Here is a 25531-nt window from a genome sequence, read left to right as displayed (position 1 = left end):
GAGAGAGGGAGAATGGGCTATTTAATAAATGATGCTGGGAAGACTATGTAGTCATTTGAAAAAAATAAGACTGAATCCCTACCTTCACACAGTACACCAGGATAAATACGAAAATAATGAAAGGTTTAATGGGAAAAAAAAAAAACACATGAAAAAAAGATAGAATTTTTTTTTATAGCCTTGGAGCTGGGGAGAGCTTTCTAACAATCTAACAAAAATTTGAGATTTTTGGTCTCAAAATCCAAAAGCTATAAAAGATCAATAAACTTAACTCCAAACAAATAAGCAAACTTCCTAAAACAACTACAAGCAAAGCATCATAAAGACTCATAGATGAAAGCGTAGTCTTATATACTAACAGCTCCTAGAAATCCATGAGAAAAATAACAGTCCAATAAAAAAAGAAGCCAAGGATATGAATACGCAGTTTGCTAAAAAGAAAACAAAAATGGCCCCTTAACAAAGCGCAAAGACTCTAAGTCTTAATCAGAGGAAGAGAAATATAATTTAAAAGACACTGAAATAGCATCATTCACCTATCACATTGGCAAAAATCCCCAAAACTGACAGTGTACTCTTACATTGTTTAAGCTGTAAGGGAACAGGAAATTTTAAATATTCTGGAGGCAGTGTAAATTGGTACAAACCCTAAGGAAGGCAATTAAGACACAGGTATCAAAATTACAATCACACTCACCTTGTGATCACTTTTGGGAATTTATCCTACAGATTTCTTGCACACATGCATAATGACCTAAGTATAAAGTTATTCATTGTAATATTATTTATGATAGTACAGGACAGGAAACAAACCTCAAATTCTTTTATACAATTAATCATCATATTGCTCCTAAAAGAACAATGAAATTCCACATACTGAAATGGAAAACTTTCAATATATGCTGCCATATATATATATAAACCAACCCAAAGAGGAATATATGAATTATGAGACTCACACGCAGCCAGCTGCAGTAAGAGAGCAGCTTAGGAATCCACGAATTATACAATTTTGGGGGTAAAAGGATAAAAGTTAAGAACTGCATTTGAGTTCGACTGCAGTTATGAAACACTAGAAGGATACCCCAAAAGCTATTAACATGTTACTTTTCAAAGGCAAAGGGAAAGGATCACAGGAACTTAGCAGATGGGGGAGAGAGGAGTGACACTCCTTACTGCACACCCTTTTATGCTTTTGGAACCATGTGAATATAAATTAGCAGGAAGACGACACGAAAATTTGCTGTAAAGGTGATGTGACTGGGATCTCATGTATCCAAACTAAGCAATGGTTTCACCATAGGGATCCTCTCTCAAAATGCTTTAAAATCAGACCTGGTGGGATATTAGTGAATAGATTTACAAACTGAATTTAAGAGAGAAGATCCAGTATCGTTCTTTAAAGTGAGGAGCATACTCTGACTCAGTAAACCAAAATGGTCTGTAACAGTGGGAGATGACATTAAAGTAGAACCTGGACCCTGCCCAGTTTCAAGATCCAAGAGGCAAGGCATGAACTAGGACTTACACAGATATAGATAAGCTCCACAGGGAAACTGTGTTGTGAGACTCAGGAAGAGAGAAACTGCCATCTTCAGCGGTGCATTTTCATTGGCAAGAGAGAAGTAATGGCCAAAACCCCTCAAAACAGCATCCTGAGTCTTCAGGAAAACTTCTAACCCAGTAGAGCTCAGCCTGTAAGAACCAACTACAGACAGCTGGCTGGTCCAGAGTAAGGTCATCCAAAGATTAGGATTCAGAAAAGAACCAGCACAGTATCTACTTAAAGATGGTGCAAGAAAAAAGGTGGACAGAAGTGAGGGTGTCCACTGTAAATGTTCTCACCAGGCGGATGGAAACTGTGCCATGAATTAAGAAACTGAGTGACATACCTGCTTCTATGGAACGAAAACGCAAAGCAAAGACCTAGGAGCTCACTGGAAGCGACAACGAGACAACAAAAGCAGACAAAATAAAAGGGCAGCACTCGAGAGAGAACCAGGAAAAAAAACATTCAGCTGCATCAAGAATGAAGGCAGAATTCGCAGCAGAGCTTGAGACACAGTGCTGAGGGTTTGGTAAGGGGCAGAAAAACCATGAGAAAAGTAAGCAGAGTCAAGAGAGAAAAAAAATAGTTTAAAAGGGTTAGACAAGGAAGTCATGCAAAAAGATCCAACAAGTACAACATCGGATGTTCCTTTTCACCCCCAAAATATAGACCAAAATCGAATAAATATAAAAAGATACAATTCATGAAAACTTTCATATAGTGTTATCGTGTAGATTAAAAAGGCACATCATGTTCCAGAACAAACCGATACATAATGGTAATGGTGAAACATGTCCTACTAAAGTTTTTGAAATTCAAAGACAAACAAGGTGGGAAAAAAAAAACAACAACAACAGGCTATAGACTACTCAGCTCTAGAAAGCAGAGGGAAAATATCTCATGAAAATACTCATGGGAAAAAATACGGAAACCAGGACTTCCCTGGTGGTCCAGTGGCTAATCACCTGTCTGCCACTGCAGGAGAAACAGGCTCGATCTCCGGTTTGGGAAGACAGCACATGCTGCAGGGCACCCAAGCGCCTCTGCCACAACTACTGAGCGCACACTCTAGAGCCCACGAGCGGTAACTACTGCAGCCTGCACTCTCCAAAGCCTGTGCTCTGCAACAAGAAGACCCACAGCAACGGGAAGCCTGTGCATCCCAACTAGTGAGTAGCCCCTGTTCACCCCAACTAGAGAAAGTCCATGTGTAGCAATGAAGACCCAGTACAGCCAAAATGAATAGACAAATAAATAAAATTTAAAAGAAAAAACAACACAGGAACCAAAAAAGTTCTTTATCAGCCAAACTATTTTTTAAGTATAAGGACATCTGGGAAACAATTTAAAGCATGTGAAAATTCAAAATATTGGATCTACAGATCCAATATTTTTTCAGCCCTTGCCAAAAGAGAATACATTTTGTTCAAGTAAGTGATGAAGAACAACAAAAAAATGATCAAAGAACTGGCAGACAGGACTGAATTTATTTAACAGATGAAGACATACCACCTAAATTTCTTTGGAAACCTCCTTTCTTTTTCCAGTTCTTGAACTAATTTAATTATCTTCAGTTTACTGGATCTTTTAGAGTGTGGTAGAATTCAATGAAATCATCTGGGCCAGGTGATTTTCTGGGAGATAGTGCTTTGACATTTTCTATTTTTTTCTATGGAAATCGGTCTGTTTAAAATTTGTCTCTAGAATTTAAATATTTATTTGGCTGCATCGGGTCTTAGCTGTGGCATGTGGGACCTTCATTGCGTCATGTGGGTCTCATTGCCTAGTTATGGCACACAGGCTCAACAGTTGCTGCTCTGAGGCATGTAGGATCCTAGTTCCATGACCAGGGCTCAAACGTGCATCCCCTGCATGGCAAGATGAGTTTTTAACATTAGACCACCAGGGAAGTCCACCATCTATCTCTAACATTTAAAGGGAATTAGACATTAGAATTGGTTTCACAAAAGGCAGAGAAACCAGAGATCAAATTGCCAACATCCGCTGGATCATGGAAAAAGCAAGAGAGTTCCAGAAAAACATCTATTTCTGCTTTATTGACTATGCCAAAGCCTCTGACTGTGTGGATCACAATAAACAGTGGAAAATTCTGAAAAAGATGGGAATACCAGACTACCTGACCTGCCTCTTGAGAAACCTGTATGCAGGTCAGGAAGCAACAGTTAGAACTGGACATGAAACAACAGACTGGTTCCAAATAGGAAAAGGAGTATGTCAATGCTGTATAGCCATCCTGCTTATTTAACTTATATGCAGAGTACATCATGAGAAACACTGGGCTGGAAAAAGCACAAGTTGCTGGGAGAAATATCAATAACTTCAGATATGCAGATGACACCACTCTTATGGCAGAAAGTAAAGAGGAACTAAAGGGCCTCTTGATGAAAGTGAAAGAGGAGACTGAAAAAGTTGGCTTAAAGCTCAACATTCAGAAAACTAAGATCATGGAATCCAGGCCTATCACTTCATGGTTAATAGATGGGGAAACAGTGGAAACAGTGGCTGACTTTATTTTGGGGGGCTCCAAAATCACTGCAGATGGTGATTGCAGCCATGAAATTAAAAGACGCTTACTCCTTGGAAGGAAAGTTATGACCAACCTAGATACCATATTCAAAAGCAGAGACATTACTTTGCCAACAAAGGTCCATTGAGTCAAGGCTATGGTTTTTCCAGTAGTCATGTATGGATGTGAGAGTTGAACTATAAAGAAAGCTGAGTGTCGAAGAACTGATGCTTTTGAACTGTGGTGTTGGAGAAGACTCTTGAGAGTCCCTTGGACTGCAAGGAGATCCAACCAGTCCCTCCTAAAGGAGGTTAGTCCTGGGTGTTCATTGGAGGGACTGATGTTGAAGCTGAAACTCCAATACCTTGGCCACCTCATGCACAGAGTTGACTCATTGGAAAAGACCCTGAAGCTGGGAAAGATTGAGGGCAGGAGGAGAAGGGGATGACAGAGGATGAGATGGTTGGATGGCATCACTGACTCAATGGACATGGGTTTGGGTGGACTCTGGGAGTTGGTAATGGACAGGGAGGCCTGGTATGCTGCAGTTCATGGGGACACAAAGAGTCGGATACAACTGAGTGACTGAACTGAACTGAGACATTAGAAATTTATCATAGTTATGGATCATTTAAACAGAAAAAAATCATTACAGTTTATGTCTGTTTAACTCCCTAGTGCACTTCTAACGCCTATAGTAGTGATTGGCACAGAGGGGGTACACAGCACGTACTTGTTTTAAGAGTGAAGAGATAATGTTATATGCTGAAAATATATCTGACAAAGTTCAACATCCATTTTTTTAGTAAAAACACAATACACTGAATAAGACAGATAATTTAACATAAAGAAAAAATCTAACCCTAGTTTTTATTGTATACACATTTATACCCTGTGATTTTCATCACGCCATCTGAATGTATTAATTTTTTAAAGGTGCTATAAAGTTAACATGAATAACACATAGTCTATTTTATGGTGGGTAACTGTATCTCTTTGTACCTCAGACAATATAGTCTATTACCAAAAAGCAAAGTGTCTTCATTTTATTGAAGAGGGGACTAAGGATTAGATTAATTTTAAAACTTGCCGAAGTCTACACACGGAGAAGGAAACCCACTCCAGTGTTCTTGCCTGGAGAATCCCATGGACAGAGGAGCCTGGTGGGCTACGGTCCATGGGGTCACAGAGAGTCAGATGTGACACATGACTAAGTGACTAACACACAAGTCACTAGTAAATGACACAGCTAGTAAATGGCAGAGCTAGTGGGTACAGTTAAGTCCTAGGCACTTTTTTGCATTTAAGTGTTACTTTCTTCAGAGTTTTGTTTCAGGCCCTCTTCTCATTGTATTTATTCCCCCTGGATAGACTCAGTTACCTAAAGCTTCAACTACAGCCTGTGTTAATGACATCAAAATCCTGTATCTCAGGCAAAGACATCTTTTCAATAATCTGTTGCTACAGCCACTTGATTATTTCACAGATAAACTCAGTATCCCAAAACTCAACCTTCTCTCTAAAGTCTGCTTTCTTTCCCTTGCCTCCTTTTCATTTACTTGGTCAAACAAGGAAGAAACCAAGAAGGCTTCTCAGACTGTTTCCAACCGATAGACAAGTCTTACAGATGGTCTCTGGTTCTTGACAGCTCTGCCCTACACGTCCACTGTCTCTTCTTTTGTTCAGCGAATCACTTCTTGTTTACACTGCCAAAAGCCCCTTCCCTGGCACCCACATAAGCAATGCCAAGAATCAAGGAAGACCACTAGAATTCTGCACACTCCCAGGAAGACTCACCCCACTGCCTTCCCCCATGGCCCTTCAAGCATATTAATGGTGAAGGCTGTGAGGACAAATAACATCGTGTCTTATCCCTACTGAGTCATTCACAAAAAGCACTGGTGACCATCCCTCACTGACCAGACTCTTTCCCTGTATGGCTTGTAAATCAACTGTACTATCTTCATTTTTCAAACGTTGAATCTTTCCGCTATACCCTCTGGACTCACAATCGGTCTTTAGCTAAATCCCCTATACCCTCAACCTCTTCTGTGAATATATCCATTATCTTCCTGCCCTAATGAATCTTGGTTTTCCCTCGAGAACACTGCCTCCCTCAACAGACCTCTCAACTGGGAGCCATTTCTCTCTCAAAAACTTCTTCCTCATCCATGCTTTCTTCCTGAATTATATCATCCAGAACATTGACTCCAGATTCATATATTAACTTTTCTTAACATCTCCACTTGGGGGGCTCAGAAGTCAGCACAACCTTAAAATGCTCCAAATCAAAGTCTAGAATTCCTGCCCCAAACCTGCTCCTCACATTGCTCCTCATCTCAAGTTAAGGCAACTCCACTCTCCGAGCTGCAGAGCCAACCAGTGCTGGCATAATCCTGACTGTTCTCATTCTCCCATAACCCCATACGTAATTCCTCAGAAACCCTCCTGACTACCTGCAAAATTCTACTCAGAATCTAACTATGTCTTCTTACCTCCAACTATCATCTCTCTGGATTCTTGCCATCCCCTTCTAAACAATGTTTCTAACCTGGCCTCCTCGCAGCCTACTCTCTCCAGCAACCAGGCTGATCCAACTAATTTAGATTGTGGTGATGCTTTGCTTCAAACTCTGCTAAGGCTTCCCTTTAAATATACTCCTGTCTCAGGCCCTTTGCTTTTATTGTTCCCACTGCTTAGAACACTCTTATCCCAGACATCCAGAGGGCTCATTTACCGTATCTTTCCATTTTCTGTTCAAATGTATCCTTATCAACAAAGCCCTCCCTGATCACCATATATGGAATAGTTAAGCCCCTTGCACTGCCTACCTGTCACTCCAAATCTCATTTGCCTTACCAAATTTTTCCCCAAAGCACTCTCTGCCACTTAAAAAAACATGTATTTTCAATTGCATGTCTCCAGTCATAGTTTCAAAAAGAGAAACTCTATGAGGGCAGGAATTTCTTTTTATTTGTTCATGGCTTTAACCTCAGGATGCAGAACACTACCATGGCTCATTAAAAAAAAAAAAAGCACTCAAGAAATATTGAGTCGCCTGAAGGAATGAAAGAAGGAATAAAGAAGAGATAAGAAGGGAAGATGACAAGACGGCTGATCTTCAGATCCCCAAATATACCTAAGTGTGGAATCAGTGGCATGGGCTGCTGTCGTAGTAATGACTGGAGACTGAGCTCTCGTGGCTGACACGGTTGCTACCACAGCAGGAGGGATGGTGTTAGAGGTGGTCACAGGTGGACGAGACTAACAAGAGAAGAGAAAAAAAAGTACTTCACTTAAAAAGCGAAATAAAGTATGCCAAATACCTCAAGTACAATGTGAAACCCGGGCCTCTAACTAAGTATGTTTACATCCAAATGAAAGTAAACGCTAACCATTCTCATTAAGGAACTCTCTTCAGATAGGTTGTTAGAAGGCAAAGAGTCAGAATTGTCCCAAAAAACCCAATTCTGACTGGACAGTACACTGGAAGTCCCTCCTCTTCCAATATGACCAGACTCAAAATTCTGTCTTACGATTAGTACAAACTAGAAGCTAACCCTTCAGCTCTAGCTACCACAGATCTGGTGCTGGTCCGAGTAGACACTTTTCATGACTATAGAATCTTTCACAGAACTAGATGGAACTGCTGGCTCGCACGCTAGAAAAGTGAATACCTGGAAACAGCATTCTTTACCCGCGGAAAATGCAGGTCCCAGGCGCTCTCGTGTGGATACACTTCCCTCACTCCTACGTCCGAGAGTCAAATCCTCACCTGCAAACTAACTCCACACCGGACTGCCCCTGTCTGCTGCCAGTTCCCTCCATCAGCTGAGCTCTAGGGTAGTCCCTCTGTCCCGATCCTGACGCGTGCAGGTAACCCGGCCAGCTCTGCCCACTCCTGCTCTGCTTCTCACCGCAGACCTCGGCCCACCGCACTGCTCTGACGGTCTGTCGTCTCACACCAGGTCTGCTGAGCTGTCCTCCTCACTATCGAGCTCCTTACTGCGGTCCTCTTCTTTTTCCAATCCTTCCTAACATACACTTCTGGGGCCCTAGTCTAGTCTCCAAATGTTTTTTATTAGCCAGCAAGATCTTTTAATGTGAAAGCTCTAGGCTAGATATAGCTTACCCCGCCTTCTAATCAGCATTTTCTCATACTATCTTAAAGCTGTTTCACACATGCTGCCAGCCTTCCCCCTAGAGGCACTGAACTTCCATGTTCTGTATACAGCTCAGCCAAATTAAACTTTCAGAGATATTCATATATCGCTATACTTAAAAAATGAAGTAGCTCTCTATCGTGTAAAAAACCAAGTTTATACTCTTAGAGTCTCAAATTTAGAGACATGGTACCACACAGTAATATGTTATACTGAGGCCACAGATTTCCTTGAAAAACGTATCTTCTTCAAAATAGATATGTATGTGCATAAAAATGTGCTTAAAATGTTTACAGGTTCACGTATCCCTATCCAAATCAGAATTACTTAGTTCTAACTAGTGTTTACTCCACACTGTGTACAACCAACCGCCAGCTCTCTTGCCTTGTTCAGAACACTGCTCCCTTCACTCCTCTTCACTTCTCTGAATCCCCACTGCCACACCCATCCCAACAGAAAGCCTGGCCTCCCTACCTCTCTCCTAAATTCTCACAGCAGACCACATGACACTGTATATAATTCAGCCTGCTCTACATCCTGGCAACTAGATCGAAAGTCACTTAAAGTTTAAGGACTCATGCAGTGCCCAGCAGAGCGAGCAGCTTAGAGCAGCCCTGACACTTGCTGGCCGGCTCCCCGCAGCCCCGCGTGCCTGGATGGGCTGGTGGATGATGTGCTGCACTGCCGGCTGAGCTGCAGCAGCGTTTGGCAGCTGCGAAGTGGGTCTCAGGACCGTGGTCACTTTAGAACTGGACATCACTGCAGCAGCAGCTGCTCCTGGAAAAAGAGCATTTTTTCATTAGTATGGCTTCTGGGCTCACAGTTTAAACAGCTGCAATTATATTCCCCAGAAGCTCAGTATGTCAGTATTTAGCTTGGGTGCTTTATGCGTATTTCCCATTTCATCACATAGGAAATTAAGAAATTAAGAAAACGTGCACTCAAGGGCTGAAGTTGAGGTTAACAACCTGTATTGCTTCTTCAAGGATGTTCTTTAATGAAACTGGCTTCTTGGTTTGACTACAGGTGCACAGCAGTGAGGCACAGTACAGCGCTGCTGCCCTGGTTCAGGCCGAGGCTCTGGCAGGTAAACCACCAGACAGCTGCATTCACGCGAGCCACCACAGTCTTTGAACCATCAGTGCCCATGTCAGCACTGAGAAAAGGGCACATGTATTAGTTTCGACCTCACCAGACTCCCCTGCAGTATCTAAACCTCATTCTGAGAACCACTAAGGTATGTTAAGAGACAGCATCCACTAGCATGCTTTTGCCAAAATAATTTTATCCTTTCTCATGGGAGATGACAATTTCTGACCAAGTAGTTGAAACTCTCACTAAACTTAACACTGTACAAACTATTAGAATGTAATTATAAGAACAAATTCAGCTTATTGCCAGATGAACAGAGATTTGAGTAACCATTTCCATTAAACTTCAAAAATGCTCAGTATTAACATTTGTGAGTTATTTATTAAAAATGGAGACCATATTTAGATTACCATAGCTTTTAGGAGCTCCTCATTACTAAAGGACAATTTTTAGACCATACTAAAAATCTGAACTGCTTTAAGTTTACACACAGACACATACTTGTTATTAAAACTATAATAAGCAACTGTTAGGTCATGCTAAAAATGTGCATTTATCTAAGTTTATTTTTCTTGTCCTGCAGCTTCAAAAAGCTCATTCTGGATATGCTTTGTGTTACTGTATCTTTTACCAAATGTATACCTGTCATTGCATTTCAAGAGTCTGAACAAAACATGCAGCCTTACCTCGAGGTAAATGAGACGCTCCAATGTGAAGAGGGGGCCCAGGAGCATTGCTGCGGATGATAGACATCTGTACGTTTGTGGTCATGATGTGATGCAGGTTACTGGGATGTCCCTTCAAAAAACAGGATGGGATGTCATTTCCAAGTGTCTGATCTTAGCCATGAGTGCTTAGGCATTGCTTCTAGGAAGCCAGCTGCCTCTAAATGTGGGCTGGGTTGCTCCTTATAGACAGTGAGCACCCAAGGGACAGGACATTACCTTTCTTTACACAGCACACTGCATGATGACCTGGGCCAGCAGGCATGTGGTGACGAGGGGACCCATCGGCTGCCTCGGGCCTAGCTACTGCTACATCTCTGTCACTGATGACACATTTGACCGAATCCCTACAGACACCCGCATTTCCAGCAGTGGTCTTTCACCCTTGTTTTCTCTATCTTGGCCAATAGCTTACTTTTTCTTACTCTCACTATTTCCTTTGCATGCCACTACATTCACGGATTCTTTATGCCAGTCAGGATTTCTAAGTAAATTTCGTCAACATCCAATGGGCATTCCCCTGCGAGTTCTTCAGCTTACCCATCAGAGTCCCTTCCTCACACTCGCCCAACCCTGATGCCAGCGCTTCTCAGGGGGGCGTTTCGGCACCTCTGGGAGTATTCAGCGGTATGACAAAATGAGAAAACCACAGTGCATCTTTTTGGAACACCAATTCTTTTCTTGTAAACTTTAAGGAGAAGTTCTGAGATTCAGTTTTCATTGGTAAGTAATTTAAAATATTTAAAGAAATAAAATGCATATAATGGAGGAGGATTATAATTAACAAAATGAAGCTAAATGTGAGACTTTAAAATAAATGTTCACGACTGGTAGGATGCTGAGGGAATCTGTCGTTGCCCAAAAGATACACATTACTCTCCCCAGAGAATAACCTGAAGAGGCACTGCTACTGTGAGGCTGCTCTTAGCCCACTGGAGTTCAGTACCGATAAACCAAGCACAACTGGACTCTGAGCTCGAAGTCACGGGCTGTCTTATCTAGGTTTGTTTCTCACAGTGCGGATGGAACCTCGCACACAGCAGATACTCAATACATATGGGCTCAATGACAAGACCACTGTGCGTGTTGGTCTCACTCCCTATGCCATCCCTCTCTGTCAACTCTTCTCTCGTCCCCTTGCAGATACTGTGACTAGTTAATTTTTTAACTTAGTCCAGTGCCTAATGTACTGCTGGCATTTGATAAATAATGCTGAACACTCTGGCATCTCAGTTTGAAAATCAGCAAATTAAGAGGAAAAAGACCTGTTGTCCACTGATTGTTGCCACAGGAATGGCTGAAGCTTGAGGGATGCTACTCTCCATGGTAACGGTAACCTGCCCTGGAACCTTGGGGGGAAGTGACAAGGCAGAAGGTGGAGCAGGAGCAATGGGACGGCTAGGCATGGTGGGCTTCGGGGGCGGCTGCGAACAGAAAACCACACGAAACATATCAATAGCTTTTTACTAGTGATGCGTTTCATTCTATATACACACACAAGCCAAACCTGGAGAATGCCAGGAGAGATGCTAGAAGCCTTGTATGTTTTATCTCTTAGCATCACAGCCTCTCCATTGAAGTACTACCATTTCCATTTTACAGATGAGCAAACATACAAAGCAAGGCTAAGTTTCTTGCTCAAAGCCACACAGACAATAAAAACGAGAAATGGGAAGAAAGCCCAGATCCGTATGGCTCACCCCACATTCTTTCTCCTATACTGTGCTGCTTCCCCAAGTCTGGGAGGAAGTAAACAAAACTCCCAGTAACTAAAACACATCCACAAGGTAATACACACAAGGCGATGTTCTCAGATGTCCCCAAATCAGCAAATAAAACCTTGGAAAAGAATGCCACTCCAAGATAAAAGCTATACTAGTATGCCCGTAACTTCTGAATAAAATCTATGTCAATATGGATACCAGACAAGATCCTGTGATGCCAACTGCCCCGTGGCACTGGACTAGGCACTGCAGAACAGTGGAACTCTGAGTTACAGGCAGGAGCTGGACTGACGGGTCAACAAGAAAAAGCTACAATCCTAGGATCTAGCCTACGACTTTGTGAGCACTGTCAGAAACACTAGCCAGTCCAGCTGCGGTCTAATGTGAAATTTTAAGCCTCTCCATTACCTTCATAAGTCCCTCCGAGAACGAGAGTGGCACCGCTGGCGTCAGGTGTGCTGGTGGGGCTGCCACTGTGACCGGCGTGCCCGAGGCGACAGCATGGTGTGTGGACAACATCTGCACCTGCGGGTAGGGCCTTACCACAACAGGTTCCTGCTTCTCTTCACGGGACTGTAAGGAGCTGCTGGAACCCAAGTGCTCCCTGGCAGCGACTTCAGCATCTCGACTAGATTCATCGTTGACTAGTGAAGACATGAAGGAGAGAGAATGAGCTCAAGTAGCTGAAATTCTAATAGGACATGTAAGACAATTTCATTTAAAATATTTATTTAAAAAGTTATAAAAACTTAATATTAAAAAGATTACTTTAGTTCTTAAGTCTAGGAACATACAATATTTAAAAACACATTTCTCAGTCCATATCCCTACGGAGTGAACAAGTAAAGCTCTACTGTTACTATAATGTATGCACTCTCTGAGATTCAACAATCCCACTTGTAGGGATGTATCTTATAGAGCCTATGTATAAAATGAGTTGCTGCTGCTGCCAAGTCGCTTCAGTCGTGTCCAACTCTGTGCGACCCCATAGACGGCAGCCCACCAGGCTCCCCCGTCCCTGGGACTCTCCAGGCAAGAACACTGGAGTGGGTTGCCATTTCCTTCCCCAATGCATGAAAGTGAAAGGTGAAAGTGAAGTCGCTCAGTCATGTCTGACTCTTAGCGACCCCATGGACCGCAGCCTACCAGGCTCCTCCGCCCATGGGATTTTCCAGGCAAGTGTACTGGAGTGGGTTGCCGGGTACAAGTTATTTGTTTCAACATTTTTATACCAGGGAAGGAACTGAAAAAACCTACATGTCCGTCAACAGAGATCTGGTTATATACATTATGGCATACTCACACACTACACCAGCACGCAAATATAAACAAAGCAGGAAAATTTTTTAGGTACTCTTATGGAAAAAATGGATAATATCTATTATGAAAAGGATGTATGAAAATAGCCAGGTATAGCACAGAGAAAAAATAAAATGCACACAAACATAAACACATTAATATTTGAATAGTGATAACGTATCTCCAAATCACCTTGGTTGCCTGAAGGGAAAGAAAGCGGTGAGTAGGGGACAGGGAGAAGAGACACTCTTTAGTGTATACTCTTTTTCTTCCGGAATTTTGGACCATGAGCACTTGCAACATATTTAAAAGTTAAAAAAAAAAAAATCAAGGAACTAATGTAAATGAATGAGGAGAGACTGTGAAAATATTAATTTGCACTATCATTTTCCTAAAACAATGCTATTTTTCTGAATATAAAGATTACACTTAAAAATTTTTTTTAAATTATTTGGAAAACTATACAGAAGGTAAAACTGCTCCTAAAGTCTATCCCCTAAAAGCTCCAAGTTACTATTTTGGTAAAACCTCAGACACTTCTCGGCTCTTTGATTTTAGGCGGGTTTTTATTTATTTTTGGTGTGCCGCATTGCATGTGGGATATTAGTTCCCTAAGCAGTGACTGAACCCATGAACCCTGTCGTAGAAAACAGATCTTAGGCACTGGGCTGCCAAGGAAGTCCTTATTTAACTATAACCTTCATAAAACAAGAGCACAAATATTGATTTTATAGCTTAGTGAACTTTCACAAACGGAATACACTTGAGTTACCAGCACCTGGATCAACCAGCAGAACACTACTGGTTCCCCAGAAACCCTCTGTCAGCCTGATTCCAGTCACTGCTCCTCCCAGTGACACTTCCCATGCTAACTCCTAACACTACAGGTTACTGCTATCTTATTTCTGAGCTCTATATAAATACACTTATACCAAATGGTTGTGTCCTGCCTCTTTCACTTACAGGTATGAGACTTCATCCATGTCACTCCATGTAGCTGTAGATCTTTCATTCTCAGTACAGTATGCCAACTCTTGAATAAATCACAAATTATCCATTTTACTGCCAGCAGGCAGCTAGTTTTCAGTTCTTTCACTATTTATGAATAGGAATGCTAGGAATATTCATGTACATCTTTTGGTGGACATTCATATCATTTCTGTTAAATACATATATATACCTAAGAGAGAAATCACTAAGTAATAGATGTATACTGTATCATTTTAAAAGGGCTAAATGGAATTTCACTGCATAGCTGTACTACAGTTTTTTAAACCATTATATCACGGATGAGCTTTTAGGTAATTTCCAAATTTCTGCTATTATCAACGACTATGGAATAAATAACCACATGCACTCTGAGTCCTTATTCAATGACCTGCTCAGGAAAAAATCAGAATTTTTTTTCTTGTAGGAAAAATGTGCTGGGGGAAAAGATTAAAGTATATTTTATATTTTGTTACATATTGATTTTTCTCCTAGATTTTAAAAAAATTTAATTTTTATTTTTTAAAATTTTGATTTTTAAAAGCATTTTATTGAGGTATAATTTGCATACAATAAAACAGCTATTCTAAGAGAGTTCAGTGTTTTTTTTTAACATCCCCAGCAACATCTGGTGGCACTAGTGGTAGAGAACCCACCTGCCAACGCAGGAGATGTAAGAGAAACGGGTTTGATCCCTGGGTCGGGAAGATCCCCTGGAGAAAGGCATGGCAACCCACTCCAGTATCCATGCCTGGGGAATCCTAGGGGCAGAGGAGCCTGGCAGGATACAGTCCATAGGGTCGCAAAGAGTCAAACACAACTGAAGCGATTTAGCACGCGTTCACCAACAAATAAGCAGATTGGTTAGGTCAAAGAGTAAACTTTATATGAAACTGTCAAATTACTTCCCAAAGTGGCTGACTCATCTGAAGTTTCCACCAGCAGTGTATTAGTGGTCCAGTTGCTCCTCATCCTCACCAATTCCTGATATGCAGACATTTTAGTGGGTGTGTACTGGGTATCTTATTGTGGTTTTAATTAACATTTCCATGGTGACTAGTAATGTTAAAGTTCTTTTTATATGATCACAGGTCATATTTCACAAAAGGAAATATATGTTCATATCTCTCAATCTTTTTTAATCAATAGGCCTTACTGAAGTATAATTTACATATAAAATCTACTAATTTGTTCTATAAAAGTAAACGCACATAAACACATTCAGTATTGTAATCACAACACAATCACGACACAGAACCCTGCCTATTCCTCTAACAAGTTCATTCATGCCCCTCTGCACTCAATTCCCTCCCCTCCCATCCCTACTCCTTAGAAACCACTGATCTTCATTCTATCACTATTGTTTGGTCTTTTCTGGAATTTCACAGAAATAGAGCCACACAACAAGTGGTCCTTTGGGTCTGGCTTCTTTCTCTCAATAAAATGCTTCTGACGCTCCTCCATTTTATTACATGCAATGCTAGTTTGCTTCTTTTTATTACTGAGAATTCTACTGTATGGATTAAACCAAACTTTGCTCATCCAGTCACCAGTTGATAAAATCTGGGTTCTTTCCAGTGTTTGGCTATCATGAATAAGGCTTCTATGAACCACTGAGAAAGTCACTGTATGTGTGACACACATTTTCATTTATCTTGGGTAAATACCTAGGAATGAGATTGCTGGGTTGTATGGTAAACTCTTGTTTAATTTTTTAAGACACTGTATCAAACTGTTTTCCAAAGTGGCTACAGTATTTTGCATTCCCACCAATACATGGTTTCTACCTGCTCCACAAACATGTCAAAACTTGGTACTGCCAGTCTTTTTTAGCCATTCTGGTAGGTGTACAGTAGTTTCTATTGTTTTTAGTTTACATTGCCCTGGGAGTAATACAGCTTAATTTTTTAATGTGTTTATCTTGCTTTTATAGCATCTTTGATGAAGTATCTATTCAAATATTTTGCCCATTAAAAAAAAAACCAAGCCAGCTGTTTGTCTTTTTGCTTTTGTGTTACAAGAGTTTTTTAACATATTTGGGATGTAAGTTCTTTGTTGATACATTTATGACAAATGTCCTCTCTCACTTGGTGGCTTGCCCTTTTATTTTACTTAATGATATCTTTTGCAGAGCAGTCATTTCAGTACAACATATTAGTTGTCTCCTTTATAATCAGCATTTTTTGTGCCCTAAGCAATTTTTACTTACTCCAAAGTAACAAGTAGATTCTTCTATGTTTTCTTTTATAAATTTAAAATTTTATATTTAGGTTCACAATTACACATTGAGTTAATTTATATGCATGGTGGACATAGAGGTCAAGGTTCATGTTCTTTTCATATGAATATTCTAGTGTTCTAATACTATTTTGTCAATACCCTATTGAATTCTCTATGTACTTTTATCAAAAATCAATTCACCATCATGTGGTTAATAAACCACTGCGGTTTATTTCTGGATCCTCTCGTTAGTTCCAATGACCCAGTGATTTACGCCAATTTAACAATGTCTTCATTAGTGCAGCTTTATACCAAGTCTTGAAGTAACGCAGCAGAGAAAAGGCAGCTTTCTTCTTTTTTGTCCAAATTGCTTTGGCTAGTCTAGGTCCTTTGGTTTCTACATAAATTTTAGATTCAGCTGTCAGTTTTTAGAAAAGTACCTGATGTGAATTTGATTAGGATTTATATGAATCTACAGGTCCCTCTGGGTAAAAGAAAATACTGAGTTTTCCAATCTATAAACGTGACAGATCTTTTCATTTACCTAGATCTTTAATTTCTCTCAGCAATGTTTTACATAGTTTTCTAACCCCAGGTCATACACATATTTTATTAATTTATTCCTTAGTATTTTTTAGTTTTTTTTAATGCCACCGTAAATGACATTTTTAAAATGTCACTGTTCACTGCTGCTGCTGCTGCTGCGTCGCTTCAGTCGTGTCCGACTCTGTGCGACCCCATAGACGGCAGCCCACCAGGCTCCCCTGTCCCTGGGATTCTCCAGGCAAGAACACTGGAGTGGGTTGCCATTTCCTTCTCCATCACTGTTCATTACTAGTATTTAAAAATATAACCGATTTCTATACACTAAACTTTTATCTTGCAACTTTACTAATTTCACTTATTAGTTCTGACAGCTTTTTAAAACATTCTTTAGTATTTTCTGTATATACGATGACCGTGAATAAAGACCACTTTACTTCTGTCTTTCCATTTTCAATTGATTTTTAACCCTCCTGACTACCCAGATTTTCCTCTAAGTAAAATTTTAAAGAAAATGTACAATTTCATAACTTTCTTCCAAACCTATTTGTCCAGGAAGACTTTGATTTTTAACACTTTCATTAAGTTATAATGCACTGATCATTTTCCATTAAGCTCTTTTTGAAATCATTTATTGTTTCCTTCTAGGCATGTGGAGTTATTTTTATCAGAAAGAAAAAAAAAATCTTCAAGCAGTAGTTAAGACAATTGGTTGTAATCTATACTTTTGAACTGTGAACATGTACTTAAAATCCTGACATGCTTAGGATCCCAAGTTACTTCTTTCAATAAATGCAACAGGAACTACAGAAAGACATCTAACCGCGTAAGGAAAACTTTTGTTTTCTTTCTTAGACCAATTGAAGGAAAAAAGATGCACATTTCAGAAGTAAAATTACAGACAATTTTGGCCTAAGTCAATGATTTCCTTCTCAACAAAATCTGAGGGCAATTATTGCTAATTGATATCCTTCTTAATGAGCAGTAGTGTAATTCTTACAAATTGATGCTCAAAAATATTCTCTTCACTATGCTCCTTTAAATTATTCTGCTGTGTGAATTCCCTGGCAGTCCAGTGATTAGGACTTAGCGTATTCACTGCCATGACCCAGGTTAAATTGCTGGTTAAGGAACTAAGGTCACGCAAGCCACACAGCTCAGCAAAAAAAAAAAAAAATTCCACTGTGAATTTATACGAGAGAAAACACTGTCAAAAATATTTGTTAAAGAGTAAAGAACTTGAGGCAGTTCTATAAAAATTTGTTGATGTCTACACTGTAGCAAGAATAGCAGATGCAAAGGAATATGGCCAGATAAGGCCTGGCTTTCTTTCTAGGAGGAGGATGCTGAACTGCTGTGGATGATGGAGTCAGTAAGGACTTCCCAAAGAAAAGTGATATCTGAGATGAAACCTCAGGAAAGAACAAAGAATACCTAGATAAGTAAGTGTGGAGAGGAAGAAGTAAGACTGTAGCCAAAAAAAAACCCCACAAAAAACGAAAAGCACAAAAACCAGACTATGTAAAGTCCCAAGGTCGAGAAAATTGGGAACTTATCGCTTATTCAGAAAATGTCAGCAGCTACTGTTAAGTAGGAGGAATACCATGATAAGGAGCACAGAAATCAGGCACTAAAGAAAGGAATAGAAAAAGGAGTACTTTATTTCACTTTACCAATACAGAAGTAATAATACTTTTTACTTGATATATATAATATACAGATTATTTGAAGGAGTAACTCAACTTCAGCACTGCTGATTAGACTGGAAACTTTGTTGGGGGTGGGGGAGGGCTGTTCTGCATCATGTAGGATACTCAACAGCTTCATCCAGGGCCTCTAAATAAATACCAGATGCCAGTAGCACCCCCTACCTGTGAGACCCAAAACTGTATTCAGACATTGCCAAACATTCCCTGGCCAGCCGAATCATTACCAGCTGAGGCCACTCACTGATCTACAGCATTCAGAGCACAGTTAAAACCCAAGCTGCATATGTGTGTGCATACACATTTTAGAGAAATCTCTTTTCCTGAACAGTAAGTTACTAAAAGGCAAGTTTCTAGAAGGTAAGTTCCTATAAGTTCCTATGCCTCTGCCCACCCTCATGGCACTGTTATTATACTTCTGGGCCTTAGTTAAATAACAACACATTAATACATTTTAAAAATGTATCTTATAAGCATGCTTTAGGTTTCACCTATACTCTGGCACATGTGAATCAAGTGAGTAAAACAGGACGGAAAAAAAGCCTTATTTACAGTAGAACTGTAATATATCCTCTCTTCAAACTCAATAACCTAGTATTTACTAAAACCCCACCAAGAATTTGCTATTTTTTAAGTTGGAAAACCTGCAATATTTTAAAAGCAGAAAGCAATGCAGAAAAATGTCACACATCTCACCTGTTGCAGCTGGGTTTATCAATCCTGCAGAACCACTGTTGGCTATCTGTGAAGGAGCCTGGCTTAGCCCGGTGGAAGGGGTTCCTAACCGAGGAAACTGTTGAGAACTCATTTCCACCTGCAGTGCATAGTCACATGGTTATTACTGGATTCTGAGATTAGAACCAATAATGAGAAATTAAAGCATTTTTAGTACCTATACCTTCTTTTAGGAAAGCAAATGCAGCATCACTGATTGAAACTAATACTTGTGTTCAATATACAGTGCAGAAGTGGTCCAAATCGTTTAAGTTTTCCGTTTACATAGGTTCAGTTAATGGTAAAATCGCTTATGTGATACTGAGGGCTATTATGACTCCCCCCTCAAATACCTGTGAACTGCCAAACGAAAAAGTCGACACTACATCGCGTGCAACAGCCACATGACATGTATTAACACAACACATATATTTCTCTGTAAAGTTTCATGACAAATGGCTTGTGCCTTTGAAAGCCAAGCCTCCCACCAAGGTGTACAAAACTGTCATCAGTGTGTCAGGGGAGGAATCGGAGGCAGACGCCCTGTCCTAAGAAAGGATTAGAAACCTTACATCAAGACCTGATCCAAAAGGAATTCTCATGTTTTTCTGCACAGGCCTTCAGTGACGGATTTCATCCCACCCCTTTCACAGACGGCCATCGAGCCAAAGGGAACCGAGACCTTCACCACCTTCCCTGAAATCGACCCTCACTTTCCCCTCAGGAGCCAAGCTCTGCCGATATCCTCGATAGCCCGCAATCCTACCCCTACCCAGAAGCCCACAGCTGAGATCGGAGAACACGGGTCTCCAGACACATGGGGTCTCTGACTTCTCCGGAGAGGGGTTAGGCATTCTGAGGAGCTCAGGACCAGTATGCCTCTTTACCTGCAGCCGCCGCCCGCCGCCCGCCGCTCCCGATTCCACCTCGCCAGGCTGAGAGGGCCGCGGAGGACCCATCTCGCTGGCAGCGCTGGGTTCCGAGGTCGCCGGGAGGGCTCGCGCCGCAGCGTGCCTCGGGCCCGCCGCTGTCCAGCTCCTCTGGCCCCGCTCACCCGGGCCACCCGGCCACCGCTCCGCTCCAGTCCTCTTCCCCCGAACCTGCCCCTACCTCCCCAGTCTGCCCATTGGCCCCACGCCGGGCGCGTCACTCCAGTGCCCGGGCCAATCCACCGCGGTCTGCCAGCTCTGATCCCGCCCCACCCTCCCGCCGACTGCCAGCCAATCAGGCGCGAGCCTCGCCGGGGCAGCCCAAGGCCCTCGAGGCTAAGCCAATAGCAGAGGAAGACAAGCGCTGCCGGCGAAAGGGGCGGGGAGCTAGGAGGCCCCGCCTCGGTCGGGGTCTGAAAGCGGCGGGCGCAGGGCCCGGATGTGGAGAGTCACTTTAAACTGCTCCAGGAGCCAAACTCCTTGGGCCGCCCGCCCGCCCGCGCTCCCCCGGCCTCTCAGCTTCCCCGCCAAGGCCCACGCCCGCCACGCCCCCACGCCCGGATCAGCCCAGCCCTCCCGACGCCTCTCCTTTCCTTGCCGCAGGACACCGGGCCTTTGCCGCCGAGCTAACTGCCATGCTCAGCTCGCGAAAGAGCCCAGATCTACGCCGCAGGAGACGAGGCACCGCTGCCCTTCCCCGGGGACGCGCAGCGGGACGGACGCTGCAGCCCGGCTCGGCCGCCCCGCCCCCTCGTCTCCTCCCCTCCCCTTCGCTCCCGGGCGCCCGTCCCGCCATTACTTGAGTGCTGCGCCAAGTGGCCGCCACGCCACTTCGAGCTTGCTTCCGTGCGCTCTCCGCCTGTGGAGCCGACGTCCTCGGGCTCCGGGACCGGCCGCCGCCGCCGAGGCGCTAGCACTCTGCCCCCCACCCCTCAACCCAGCGCCGCTGCTTCCGCCGCCGTAACGAGCCCCTCACCCATTGGCTGGATTAGGCCCCGCCCTCCTCCGAGGAAGCCAGTCGCCCCGCAGTGTGAGCGGAGAGCGGACCGGCCAGCCCCTCGCGGCCGCTGAGACCTCTGGGAAATGTAGTCCCTGATGCCTAGAAGGCGGGCCTGGGCGGGGCATCCTGGTGACCCGGCCCGGGCTGCACACCCCTTTGCTGTCTGGAGTCGATTCTGCCTTTTCCGTGTGCCTAGTAAAAACGTCCCACCCTTTTGCTTCAGCTGATGGCACCAGGTTTCATTTTCTCGAGGGAGGTGCCTCGCGGGAAAAGAGTAATGGAGGCCGACTACAGTGGGCCGAAGGAGCTGCAGGCAGGGCCGAGGGGTTTTCTAACTGTACTTGATGTTCGCACCGAGGCCATGGCCCGCGAAGCCTGAGCGTCGTGGGAGGATCAGATGCAAGAAACTGGAGCGACTCTGTGGGGTTTACGCTGGACTCCGCGTCAGCAGCTGCTCATCGGGCCGGACCCACCAGAGAGCTGAGCTGAGCACTCTCAGGTTTAAAGCCGGCTCGGAGAGGCGAAGGACTCGGACACGTTGTACCTGCTTGGTTTTTCCAAATTACGAAGAAGCGGAGGGAGTGGTGGTGGTTTGTTGTTTTGTTTAGAATGGAGGGATGGCGTTTATACGGCTGTGCAAGACTTAGTCAAAACTGCCGAAGCAAAATCTGAGTCTGATCAATAGAGATTATGTCTCCCTCCTTCCGTCCCAGATGGTAATTTAGGTCTGGAGTTTTGTGTTAAGAAATAAAAAGGGCTCACATCCTTCCTCCTTTCATGCACAGCTATGTTCTTGCTAGGAAGAGCGTAGCTTGTGGCTACAGGAATGAACCTAAAATACCCCTCTTCTTCCTCAAGCCACTTTCGTTTCTCGCTCTCTTCCCTTCTCAAATTTCTTCTAAAAGTAACTGATGTGATCTACCTTAGCCTCTTCTCCTTAGGCAGTTGATTCTGCTTCTGCCACTGCTTCTCAAACTGCTCCCCGTAAGTTGCAGGTGACTCTCTCACCTCACCCAGTAGTCTTTGCTTAGTTTTCAGCTTGTCTAGTTTACCAACAGTAGTTCCTCCTTAAAATCTCCTTCCCTATGGGAAAAGAATACTGAAGAATAGATACATGTATATGTGTAATTGAATCATCTTGCTGTTCACCTGTTAACATTTAGTCTTTTTCAACTATACTCAAAAAAAAAAAAAATCTGACACAACATTGTAAATCAACTATAAACTCCTTTGGTCTCCAGAAACACACTCTTTCCTGATGCTACTTCTGTCTCTATTAAGCTCCTTTATGCCTTGCCTTTCTCACATGTACAGCATTCTCCAAGGCTCTAGACCTCTCTCAATGCTATGCCATCTTCCTGTCTAGTTTAATGCGCCCTCAGAGTTTCAAATATAATTTTCAAAAATGACTCAGTTTCATTGGTGTGGTGACCTCTCTCATGCTTTGTACACCTACAGTTCCACAAATATGTCTTCAAAACCCCTGAGACTTAACATATTGGACACTTTTATTGCCTTGCCTCACCTCTGTACTCCTCCTCCTGATTTCTGGGTTTGGTTAATGGCGGTGGCATCACCATCCATCCTTTCTGCCTTTGGTTTTATTTTTGTTGGTTTCCACTCTTCCATCCTCCAGAGTCAGCTTATGGATTTCTGTACTTCCTTTCCTGTTGCATTCATAGACTTGGCTCAACATTTCATTAATTCCTGTCTGGACTTTACTAATGTTGCCTCCACTTAGATCTCTTTCTACCCCCAACCTGTCCTCCATAGAGTTCTTTTTCTAAAGCATTCCTCTGACTCTGTTATTCCTATCCACGATGTTCTGGTGACTTCAGAATCTATTAATATTCCAAATCCCTAAACCCAGTTCAAAGGCTGGGGTTAGTCCCTCCTGCCTCTCACGTATGGTTGAGTACTGTCGCAATCATAATTTCCACCTGTTCTCCACACAGCTTGGCTTCCAAGCTTTTGCTTAAGCTTTGCCTTCTGTAGGCCCCACCTTTCAGCTGGCATATAGTGGAGTGCTGCCCATTTCACAGTGCCTAAGTGGAAAAAAAAATGGTTTATCTTCTCCAAGAAACCTTCCTTGAATTCCTCTCTTTCCCATAGACTACAGGATACTTCCTTAGATATTTCTTCAGTACCTCTGTTATAGCACTAATATATCTACCCTGTCTTCTTCCTAGATTAGGCAGAGAGATAAATTATTCCTCTTTATATCTCCCATCAGCAGGAAGGAGTCGATAAATACTTGCTAAGTATAATCTCAAACATATCCATAGTACATGAATGCAATCCACATTTTCATTAGTTACTGCTTTATTCGTTTATGTCTCTAGTCCGCATAACGGATACTTGAAGGAAAATAGATGTTTCACCCCTGGTTGAGTTGCTAGGGTTTAGGATTCCCCTTCACTGAACGTGGTGTGCTGAAAACAGCCTCTGTGTAGCACATCCAGGTTGAACTTTCCACACTTTGCAGGTCTTCAAGCTCCCTCTGCCAGTTGCAGGGGCTTATTAGTATCTTGGGTTCTTGAAGAAAGTAGTTTGGATGGATTGAACAGAGACACCATTAGGCACCACATCTGCTGGGTGGTTCTCTGGTAACAAAGAAAGAAGATGCTCAGTGCAAGTGTTCTGTAGTGGTCAGTCAGATATTGGTGGGTGCTCTGCAGCCTCTGGTCTGCAAGTATCAGTGAAGCTCTCTGTGGCCTCTGCCACTGAACCCAGTTGGTTCTCAGTCCACCTTGTGGGGTCTGATGATACTGACTCTGTGGTTCCTGTAGGTCTAGATACTGTCTTTGGTCCAACACCCCAGCCAATAAAGTATAGTTCCTTCCAGTTAACTCATCTGAAAAATGAGAGTATCATTGTTTTTGTTTTTTGTTATTTGATCACTAAGTCGTATCCAACTCTTTACGATCCCATGGACTGTAACCCTATGAGCTTACTCACAACCATTGTTTTTATTACCTTCATCTGGTTTGTTATCCAGGCCAAATTCAGACTGTCTTCTCCAAAGTATGGTGGATAGACTCTAAAAGTGAAGTGAAAGTTGCTCAGTCACGTCCGACTCTTTGTGACCCCATGGGCTATACAGTCTATGGAATTCTCTAGGCCAGAATACTGGAGTGGAATCCAGGTCTCCTGCACTACAGGTAGATTCTTTACTAGCTGAGCCACAAGAGAAGCCCAGACAGACTCTAGGACGACCTCTAATGATCCCACTGTTAGTGTTCATGTCCTTTTGTAATCTCTTTCCATTGTATGTGACAGGACCTGTGACTCTTCTAATAAATAGAATATGGCAAAGGTCACTTCCTTGACCACGCTACATTGTAGAAAACTTTCTCTTGCTGCAAGACAGTCTCAGTTCAGTGCAGTTCAGTCACTCAGTCGTGTCCGACTCTGCGACCCCATGAATCGCAGCACACCAGGCCTCCCTGTCCATCACCATCTCCCGGAGTTCAGTGAGACTCACGTCCATCGAGTCCGTGATGCCATCCAGCCATCTCATCCTCTGTCATCCCCTTTTCCTCCTGCCCTCAATCCCTCCGAGCATCAGAGTTTTTTCCAATGAGTCAACTCTTCACGTGACGTGGCCAAAGTACTGGAGCTTCAGCTTTAGCATCATTCCTGCCAAAGAAATCCCAGGGCTGATCTCCTTCAGAATGGACTGGTTGGATATCCTTGCAGTCCAAGGGACTCTCAAGAGTCTTCTCCAACACCACAGTTCAAAAGCATCAATTCTTTGGCGTTCAGCCTTCTTCACAGTCCAACTCTCACATCCATACATGACCACAGGAAAAACCATAGCCTTGACTAGACGGACCTTAGTTGGCAAAGTAATGTCTCTGCTTTTGAATATACTATCTAGGTTGGTCATAACTTTTCTTCCAAGGAGTAAGCGTCTTTTAATTTCATGGCTGCAGTCACCATCTGCAGTGATTTTGGAGCCCCCAAAATAAAGTCTGACACTGTTTCCACTGTTTCCCCTTCTATTTCCCATGAAGTAATGGGACCAGATGCCATGATCTTCGTTTTCTGAATGTTGAGCTTTAAGCCAACTTTTTCACTCTCCTCTTTCACTTTCATCAAGAGGCTTTTTAGTTCCTCTTCACTTTCTGCCATAAGGGTGGTGTCATCTGCGTATCTGAGGTTACTGATATTTCTCCCAGCAATCTTGATTCCAGCTTGTGCTTCTTCCAGCCCAGTGTTTCTCATGATGTACTCTGCATAGAAGTTAAATAAGCAGGGTGACAATACACAGCCTTGACGTACTCCTTCTCCTCTTTGGAACCAGTCTGTTGTTCCATGTCCAGTTCTAACTGTTGCTTCCTGACCTGCATA

At 42.7% G+C, this 25531-nt stretch overlaps 1 protein-coding gene across 10 annotated transcripts in view; it reads right to left on the bottom strand.

Moving 5' to 3' along the window:
• Positions 1-21164, bottom strand: part of SAP130 (Sin3A associated protein 130) — a 75177-nt gene extending 54013 nt beyond the window's left edge. For 7 of the 10 annotated variants that reach the window (XM_069574239.1, XM_069574243.1, XM_069574245.1 and 4 more), the window contains exons 1-7: positions 20978-21163; positions 19232-19349; positions 12189-12424; positions 11322-11480; positions 10018-10129; positions 8892-9016; positions 7216-7340 (exon numbers count right to left, since the gene is read on the bottom strand). In XM_069574239.1, the coding sequence (XP_069430340.1) occupies positions 7216-7340; positions 8892-9016; positions 10018-10129; positions 11322-11480; positions 12189-12424; positions 19232-19343 (869 nt within the window). In that variant the 5' untranslated portion in view covers positions 19344-19349; positions 20978-21163. Of the gene's footprint in view, positions 1-7215; positions 7341-8891; positions 9017-10017; positions 10130-11321; positions 11481-12188; positions 12425-19231; positions 19350-20136; positions 20224-20977 lie in introns of those variants that run through there. The other 3 variants (XM_069574248.1, XM_069574249.1, XM_069574241.1) reach the window with 2 other exon arrangements.
• Positions 21165-25531: the final 4367 nt, after the last annotated feature.

Source organism: Ovis canadensis, chromosome 2 (assembly GCF_042477335.2).
Source record: "Ovis canadensis isolate MfBH-ARS-UI-01 breed Bighorn chromosome 2, ARS-UI_OviCan_v2, whole genome shotgun sequence".
Lineage (NCBI taxonomy): Eukaryota > Metazoa > Chordata > Mammalia > Artiodactyla > Bovidae > Ovis > Ovis canadensis.
This window is presented reverse-complemented; position numbering and strand designations above follow the sequence as displayed.